General features: G+C 39.9%; 1 protein-coding gene across 1 annotated transcript; it reads right to left on the reverse strand.

The window, feature by feature from the left end:
- Nucleotides 1-2244: 2244 nt before the first annotated feature.
- On the reverse strand, nt 2245-5964 carry lpar2a (lysophosphatidic acid receptor 2a). Its single transcript, XM_044015866.1, has 4 exons — nt 5752-5964; nt 4199-4945; nt 2942-3204; nt 2245-2502 (listed from the first exon to the last, which is right to left on the reverse strand). Exons 1-4 carry the CDS (start codon nt 5753-5755, stop codon nt 2407-2409), a joined length of 1110 nt encoding a protein of 369 aa, XP_043871801.1. The 5' UTR covers nt 5756-5964; the 3' UTR covers nt 2245-2406.
- Nucleotides 5965-9769: the final 3805 nt, after the last annotated feature.

Here is a 9769-nt window from a genome sequence, read left to right on the forward strand (position 1 = left end):
GTGGGGCATTGATGTGTTATTGGGACAAACGTGACATGAATTTAGAAATGTGACTGTCTTCCATGCATGTAGGACTTCTAGGCGTGATATTGTTTTCATTTAACCTTCCAAGTTTTTAGCTTCGTTTTTATTAACAAAAAATAAAGGGTATAATTATTACAGTCAGACCAAAAAGGAAAAGTGCATCATGTATTGCTATGATGTGTGTGTCTCTGTGTGGGCGTGTGTACAGTCTTCTTAGGATTTTCTTTTTCTTTTTTTTAACTGGCTGGTGCCCTCTGACCTTTGTAAGCATTATATAAACTGGGTGCTTCCACCAGCCACTGACACACCAGGTGGGGGGTTCAACTGACATCTACTCCCCATCTTGAAACATTTTCGCTCTTGAGCCCAGCCCGAGGTAACACACTACAACCTTCTGTTGTACCAAAACCAAAAATACCACGTTCAGCAATGTAATAATGCTACTCTGTCTCTCTCTCTAAAGATGGTGCACAGCCACCTTTGCAGTTCGAGGCGAGGAGGGAATTATATTTGTATCTGTGTCTCTCTGTGTGGTGTTGTCATGCCTCGAGTTGATTTGATTTTTTGGGGTTTTTGTTGTGGGTCTTCATGGGAGGGTGGGTGCACTGAGATCTGTCATATTAGACGTATAATTTGATTGTGAACATAGAAAGTATCTTCTCCACTTTACCAATCTTTTAATATCTTCTGGTAAAACCACAACTATTTTTTTTCACTTTGTTTTGTAGTTCTATGGCCAATTGGGCAAGGGCTTATCTCTCTCTCTCTCTCTCTCTCTCCTCTGTTACCAAAACAGAGGCAGCACTGGGTGTAGTAAAACATGTAAAAGACATACCTGCAGCATTTTTGGGGATTTTCTTTTTTTGGAACTGTTTTATACATTAAATGTTATGTGAATAACAAAGCATTTTGACAGTAAGGTAAAGCCTTATGAATATTTAAGTGTCAGACTTTGTTGAAACATGTTACAGAACAAAACTTGAGCTTATGAGCTGGTCACAAGTTGATATCCCACATTTAATTACATGCTTTTGTTACTCATCGCAGTTCATACGACTGTATCTTATGAAAATCTTATGGTTATCGCCACACCAAATTGTCATGCCCCTCCCTCTCCTCCTTTTTCTACCTGTTGTAATGGATGTCACTGTACAGTTTGTGTAATGTTTCAGTATTTTTTTTTCCCTTTTATATCCTTTTGTTTGGCCTTTGTGTCACGGATTCACATTACTCTGTATCAACTTTGAATATTATTTAGGTCTTTTGTTACATAACCGAGTGGCAATGTCGAGGTTTACAGGTGTAATGCTTGATGCTGTGGAAAGATAACTATTGATTATGCTTCTGCAATGGACAATACTTGGGGTATTTTGCCAGGTTATTCCCTGGACACCCTCTCCAGAGGAAGGTTTTCCATACTCCCCTGGTTATAGAGTCAAATATTTACCTATTATTGTGCCTCATGATAATCCTAAATTTAAATAACCCATCAGAATTTGGAACAATTATAAAAGAAAACCCAGTTATATAAGATGTTAACATTTGTCACAGACAAAATTGCGGTTAAACGGTTTAATTTTTTGTTACATTCTGAAACAGGAAAAGATTCGAGACTCTGACATTGAAGTGCATGGTCTGCACTCTGCCCCAGTCATTGAGCTCTCTTCCTGTAGTTACTCACCTTGAAAATACAGACAACAAGAAAAACATCATACAGATCTTAATTTTAACTACTCAAGTGTTTGGAGTCAGTCAGTGACTAAATAACTTCCACAGCACCAAACGTCACGTTAAACCTTTTTGATTTCTTTGTTTTATTAGTATATTTGTATCTCCCGTCTTTCCCTTGTATTTACCCCTCTCTCTACCTCTGTCTTTCCATTTCTCTTGTATATAACCCCCACTGTTTTCAGACCTGTGAGTCTGTATGAACTCCTTTTATACCTCAACTTTAGAATTGTTCTAGAAAGAGTAAAACAAAAGGAAGAATATGACAAATTGTAGTGTTCTTATTAGAAAATTAATAAAATGATTTAGTGTGATTTTTTTTTTTCTCCCTTCAGTATTTGATTTCAGATTTTAGGAGTTTTTCATTTTATAATTTGTCACAAATGCTCTTGTGATAGTCAAATGTAATAAAAGGAGAGATGGCACCATTTGATGATGTGAATGTGTCAGCATCATGGAAACTTAAGGAATGAAAACACTGTGCAGCATTGATTAAAGCCTTTTCAGGTTAGTAGTGAATGCGTCTTTATACATATTTTAGGTAGATTTACAAATGCAGGAGGTAGTTTGTCAGTTTCAATCAATTTTACACAATATATCTTGTTTAGATGACCGTAAAATCATTTTGTTATTTTCTATGTGGGCCTAGAGCTGTCACACACCTGGCATTGTCCAACCGCCATCTTTGTTTGTGTCTTGAAGTGCACACAAGGCCTGATCTTCTGACTTCTGGGCACAGCCAAGAGCTTCCTATGGGCAATAAAATAAATAATTTACTGAGTGCACATTTCCAATACTATTTAAAAAAAGATTTAATAAATAAATGCATTTCAATTTCCTCTAGATTTAAAAAAAAAAAGGAAAGAAATATAATCTTCACTACCGAATGAATTAAGTGAAACCAAAAAAAGTCAAGAGGATCCTCAAACATTTTCTTGCTTCAAGCCAGACGTTAGATTAGTAATCAGTATGTGCATTTGAGCTGTAAGTGAAAATCTGCATGACTCACTGAGGGGCAAAATCTAAATCTTTTACTGTTCATCTAAGCCACAGGTTCTCGATGAAAAATTTTAAACAAGCCGGAATTAAAGTGTTGAAGTGTAAATTTTGTTTGTGTAATGTGTAGATTTCATGTTCTCCACCTTGGACTGTGTGGCCAATAACCTGTATCAGCCCCAACTAAAGATACCTCAGGTAATGCCGAGTCGATCTCAAGAGGTGAAGGCTCCCTCTGCCCATCACCTCCTCTCCAACACAGGCAGCACAGGATCTGCTTAAACGTCTGACGCATCTCCTCGTCCCGCAGGGAGTAGATGATGGGATTGACCAGAGAGTTGCATTCCGCTATCACCAAACAGAACTTCTCGTAGTCGTTGGCGTGGCTGTCTTTACCTAGAAGCCCGTCCAGTAAGAGAGTCATGAGGCCGGGAGTCCAGCAGATTACAAAGGCACCTGCAGAGATGAGGGCTGTTAATGATGCGGGAAGAGTCGACAGCAATAATAATAATATACATATATATATATATATATATATAAATAAATAATATGACACCAGTGTCCACGTTTTAATGATGATGAGTTGATTATTTAATATCAAGGTTAAAGGTAAAGTGGAGCAACACGCTGCTGTGCTTTAATTACAGCCTCAAAACTACATTAGTAGGCTGACGGCTCAGGGCCTAATGGGTATTCCACTACATCTGCTCTACAAACGGGTCCTTTCCAGGTCTGGATGCACCAAACTTCCTATGGTGCAAAGAAATGTTTTTGTTTTTTGACATGGGTAATGTTCTGAGATTTGGTTTTATCAGCCAGAGTTTACTGTTCGTAGATGACAAACACAGGAGTTGTATTATTTAGATGAAATGAGGGGTATCGCCTGGATTGACCATGCAGGAGGCAGAACACTTGCTGCCCCAGAGTTTGCGCTCACTTGAACATTAACATGAGATCTTACAAGCAATCTGGCCGGAGAATCTCCGACACAACTTCAGTGGGCATTTGTGTTGGCATGTAAGACTCCCTGTTAACTCTCAGGAGGATCTCTGGAGTTTAGTGCATGTCTGACAATTACACTGACAGTTAAATCTGTTTAATAATGTGCAAATGAAACTCAAAAATCAACTGGAGATGAGTCGCTTGCGCAATCAAGGGAGGGGATTTTGAGGACAACTGTGATTTCCATTTCACTGGCAATTCCTCCTGCTAAAATACCTGCTCAATGCAGGTATTTTAGTTTCAAGGCTGACACTGAAGCTGTAAAACAGGTTTGTAGAGGAAGAGGGAGGCTCTAAGTACAGAGAAAACAACCTGAAGTCTCTGGATTACAACACATTATGTCCAGACATCAGACAAAAGATTTATTATTATTATATGTGTATTGAAACTGAAAGCTGTAGCCTGTGGTAAATGTGTTTATGGAGTGTGTGGGTTGTGGACTTCTCACCCAGAACCATGGAGATAGTCTTCATCAGCTTGATTACAGTTTGGCTGTGCTCTGAAGTGTGCTGCGAAGTGTACCGAGTCTGGTATCTGACATAGATGAAGATACGCGCATACATGGCCACCATGATGAGGAACGTGAGCAAGTTCAGAACTGCCCAGAAGATCAGGAAGCGCCGGCTGTAAAGTGGAGCGACAGTGGAGCAGTCCTCCAGATGACACTCACAGTTCCAAAGCATGGACGGCACCAGGCCCATGATGATGCCCACAGCCCAAATGCAAACTATCAGCACCACCACCCGGCGCTTGCTCATTTTGCTGTGCAGCTGCATGGTGAAAATGGTCTGGTGGCGCTCCACAGCCACAGCTAACAGGTTGGCCACAGAGGCAGTCAGGCTTATGTCAATCAGGGCTCCTCGGATGTACCACTGCTCCTTTGTGAGCGTGCTGGTCCATGGGCCTGTGTTCAACATCAGGTTGACATAGGCAATGCCGGCAAATAGGTCTGCTGCAGCCATGTTGCCCAGGAGATAGTAAATGGGGAAGTGAAAGCGGCGGTTCATGAAGATAGCCACCATCACCATCAGGTTGGCCAGGACTACGATGAAACACACAGTCAAGCCCAGTCCGATCACCACAAAGTCCCGAGTCGTCCACACCACACTGATCCTCTTACCGACCCAGTTGTAGAAAAAGGTGACATTTTGGTTGTAGTAGCAGGTGTTGGACATACTGCTCTCCATGGTCGTGGCTGCAGACACAAAATGTCAATCACATTTACCCAACAACAGGCAACACAACAGCAGCATCGACGCATAGAAATATAATGTCTTAACAAATGAGATGCAATAAAAGCAATGTAGGACAAAAGTATTAAATGTCCTTAGGCTCAAAGTGCTCTACATTGTAAAGAAACATTTTAAAGTGACCCTACTATACTATACTAATCTTTGGATTTCACTGTTTACACATAACTGGCAAAATTCAACATAAGTGTGATCAGGACACTGAACAGATGACCCTCAGCAACAGAGAAGAAGATACATTCAGTAAGTTCTATGAATTACAGCTGTAGTTGTGATTATATGATTATAGTTAATTATGTTAACTTGTATTTAAACGTCAAAAGAAAGAAATGTCATCAGTGTCCCGAGACCAGTGGTGATGTCTTCAAAATAGTTTTGTTCAACTACTCCTGTTGTTTGTAATGTTTACAGCGAAACAAAGTAAAAACAAAGTTTCTCTCTCTCTCTCTCTCTCTGACACACACAAACGCACACACTAACCCTAATCTTAATCTCACCACGAAGTAGTTTCTCAGAAATTAGGTTCGGCCTCATTAGGACCCGGTTTTAGTCTCAATGAGGGCTACTGGTCCCGAGCACCGTCTTCATTTCAAATGAACAGCAACCTAACCAAAGCCTTATCCCCAAACGAAAGAAATATGTCAATAACTTTTTATTATTTTACTGTGAGATAGTGTGCAACAAGTAGCCTACATGTCCGATAAACAGAAAACCTGAACGAAAGTTTAGTATAAAACTGCTTAAAACTTACTCATGTTTCAGACACTCCTCCATTCAGACAGATCCGACGTAAAAACCGGTGTCCCTCGCTGTCTTTCTGTGTGTGTGTCTGTCTGTCGCTTCCTTCAGGTGGACGTGAATTATTTTCACTCACATCAGCTGGACTCGGTCGCGGTGATGCCTCCACGTACAGACTGAAATATCGGAAAAAATCAAACACCACTCCGTGAGATAGGATGTTTACTTTGGTGGCTCTCCTTCAACTCTGAGCTACTCTTAGCAGAGGTGGTGAGATTGAGTCAGTTCAAACGGAACTAGAATAACCGTAGTAGAATTGCAATCAAAGTGTCAGTAAAATCAGATTTGTTTAGCGGTAGGTAGAACATGTGTGTCCACAGGTGTCACACGCTCCGATTTCTGAATACTTTATTATCAATTTTGGAGCTAGGTTACCGTTCGAGTTATTTGGGATTCCCTTATTTTGAAAATGCATACCAGAAATGGTAGTACGCCATTCATTCTACGTTTACGCTAGTTTGACTCAATATAATGTAGTGTAATTCCTAATTGTGGCCACTGGAGGGCAGTTAACGCTCTTGAGACTGCCTCAGTCTAGCGCAGGTTATGGCCGCTGAATTGCCCTCTAGTGGCCACCGCAGGACCTGCACTATTACAGGTGAAAGTGGTTTAATGTAGAGATAATACGAATACTACCACTTTTGGCGATAACATTTAAAATAAAGTACCAGCAACCACAAAAAAATAATCAAAACCTTAATATATAAACACGTATAACAGTTATGTTTGACTCGAGGAAACTGGAACCATTATCAAAGTGTCAGTCAGATTTCTTTAGCGCCTTGTATAAAATCTCTGTTCCAGTGTCACACACTCTGATTTATGAATATTTTTTATTATGAATTTGGGCGATAGGTTACGTGTCTAGTTATTTAGGATTCATTTATTTTGAAAATTCATACCGGAAATGCTTGTACGCCATTCGTTCTCTGTTTACGTTAGTTTGACCCAATTTAATGTAGTGTAATTCCTAATTGTGGCCACTGGAGGGCAGTTAACACTCTTGAGACTGCCTCAGTCTAGCGCAGGTTATGCCCGCTGAATTGCCCTCTAGTGGCTACCGCAGGACCTGCACTATAATGGGTGAAAGTGGTTCAATGTAGCGATAATACGAATACTACCACTTTTGGCGATATCATTCAAAATAAAGTACCAGTAGACAAAAAATGTCATCAAAAGCTTAAGATATAAACATGTATAGCAGTTATGTTTGACTCTGTTGTTATCAAACGTTAAGGTGTGTAACAGACCGCTCCGGGAGGAAACTGGAAACATAGTCAAACTCAGTTCCGCTCTGAGTTCCGCTATTCCCTCTGTGGTAGGGAAAAGACATGTGGAGCAGTGGTAGTCCACTGGGGGGCGTCGTAAACCACAGTTTTGTCATTCCCTGTGCATTTTAAAGTAATATTTTTCTATTGGTAACTGGAAAAAAGCAGCCAATCTTGGAGCTAATAGAGTGCACTGTCCAATCCTATTTTCTAAATTTTAAGTATTGTGTAAATCTGCTTTTTGCTTTGTTTTTCTTCACTCTTTAGAGGAATCAAATTACATCTAATATGAAACAGAAAAGAGAAAATGTATCATCAATCATTTAGTTATTATATTATCATTGTTATTTATTTTTATCTAACTATGGATCAGCATCACAAATCACTTTGCCCCAATGGGCTTTGTGATTCTATCTTTGCATAGACAAGGAATCCCCCCTCCCTTCCTCTAGAATACAAAGAAGAGGCAAACAACGGGTTAGCCATGGCCAAGAGGTAAGGAACTGGGCACATAATTGGAAGGTCACTGGTTAAGGGCCAAGGACTGGGGTGCCCCTGAGCAAGGCACCCAATCCAGGGCCCACTGCTTCTGCCTCCCGCTTGTGTGTAATAAGGATGAGTTAAATGCTGAAGTCAAATTCACTATCACTAATTGGTGTGTGTGCAAATATAACTAATTCAAGGATATGATGTCTTTCACACACAGAGTACCGGTCTTAACCACTGAAGACCAGGAAAGATGACAGACTGCACAAATATGCAAGAGGCCCAATCCAAGCACAACATTCACACATCTAGTGTAGTCCATACAAAGTGAGAGACAGACACAGATGGTCCCCATCCAGTACTCCTGGGGGATTAAGGTCCAGATCCAAAACATTTGGAATGCGGCACGGTCACCCAGGACAGGGAGAGTGGTCTGAAGATGATGTACCCTATGTTCCTGTTTGAAAAAAGATAACACAGACTTCCCGATGGGTTTATTCCCTTGTGCACTTGGATGAATGAACAAAGATGATGCAGAAGGTATCCAACTAAACACTACAGGAACTACATCATTATCTGGCACATAATGATGTTCTGAGAATCTTACTTAGGAAGCCAGATGGTGCAGTGCCAGTGCACTGTGTCAGTGTGAGTCAATGCTCTTCAAGCTGTTTTAAGGAATTATGTTTTAAAATTTGTCTGCAAACTTGATGCATCAGTTTATGACATCACTTTGGTTCTGTCCAACATCACATTCTACTGTTTGTTATCAGTTGCAGCCTTGGAGACATTGGTACAGATGCCTTCTTTTAATAGTTCATAATAACATACAATATGTAAAGTATATATACATACATATATGTATGTATATACAGTATACAGTATATGGAATCTTATGTATTGTCTGAAGTGAGCTGAATATAGCATGTAAAGTGGCTGTGTCTTGTTAGTTTACATGAATGACATAACAATAGAAGCTGATTTGACTGAAGTATAAGTTTGTTCTGCCGCTTGTCCACATTGCAATTTTTATTTGTATACACATATCATCTAACTTTGCTTTATCCTTATATCCTTATATGTGCCGAGATATTTAGTCAGGTTTTGCTACTACTTTGCTATTTTACTTTGCTGGTAATTTCTATTAACAGACTAACCCTAATTAAAATCCAAAAGTAACCAAGATTAAATTAAAATAAAACAAACAAATGCGAACAATACTACATATTTGGAAAATAGGGTTGGACAATGCAGTCTACTAACTCTCAAATTGCTAATGTGTTTGACGCGATACTCCATTTGTTGGAAATACTGGAACAAACAACAATTGTATGTATTTTAATTCGTTTGGACAGACATGATATGTATGTATGTGTGTATTTGTATAATACTTGTGTGTGTGATTTATATATATATGTATATATATGTACATATACATATATATATATACATATATATATATATAAATTCATATACATATATGATATATGAACATTGAGTCTGTAGATAAATGAAGTATATAATGAAATATCTCTGGTCTCCGTTGCTGCTTTTGCGGTCGTCGTGACGCGTTCTTTACGTCCTCACGAAAGAACTACGCGTGACGTCATTGACAACGAGAGGTGTTCAGGATCCTCGGAGAGAAAGATCCCGCGCGCCCTGGCAACCTGATAAACCCAGGTAAACGCCGTTGTTTCAAGCATTATTCTGTCAGTCTCGTTGTCACAGTAAGCCTAGACAGCAAGAAACACGGTATCAGTATCGCTAAGGATTTAAAGCGCCGATGTCCGGCGCCCACTGAGACCGTCCACTTGCACGGCGGCCTGTTCTGGCTAGCTAGCTTGCTAGCTAAAGCTAGTTGGCAGTTGTCTATTAAAAGACACAATAACCGCACCTCCATTGTGTGTTTGTCTGACTTCCCTCGTCTGTCTCACCTATCGCTGGCCATAATTACGACAAGAGCAGCTAAATAAACTTTGTTACGACCCCTGTGTTGGGCATCTAATGCTAGTTTGCTCGTCGACTGTCTTGTGTTGTGGGAGACGGTGACGCCGTCACGGTGATGATGGCGCACACTCAGTCTGGGGCTATTATTTGAGAATGCAGTCAATGGAGAAGGAAATAATAAAACAATAGAATTCTGATATTCAATTTTCAGAACTTGTTGCCATGTTCTTGGAAACAGGATACCCATACTCTCATTATTATGCTTGCAGT

This window comes from Solea senegalensis, unplaced genomic scaffold (genome assembly GCF_019176455.1).
Source record: "Solea senegalensis isolate Sse05_10M unplaced genomic scaffold, IFAPA_SoseM_1 scf7180000013955, whole genome shotgun sequence".
NCBI classification, from domain to species: domain Eukaryota; kingdom Metazoa; phylum Chordata; class Actinopteri; order Pleuronectiformes; family Soleidae; genus Solea; species Solea senegalensis.

Bases quoted from the DNA above. Each gene is read 5' to 3' on its own strand.
- lpar2a (XM_044015866.1), bottom strand. The intron at 3,205-4,198 runs GTGAGAAGTCCA...TCATCTCTGCAG, and splicing joins GACTATCTCCATGGTTCTGG to GTGCCTTTGTAATCTGCTGG. The intron at 2,503-2,941 runs GTATCTTTAGTT...TATTGCCCATAG, and splicing joins TCGACTCGGCATTACCTGAG to GAAGCTCTTGGCTGTGCCCA.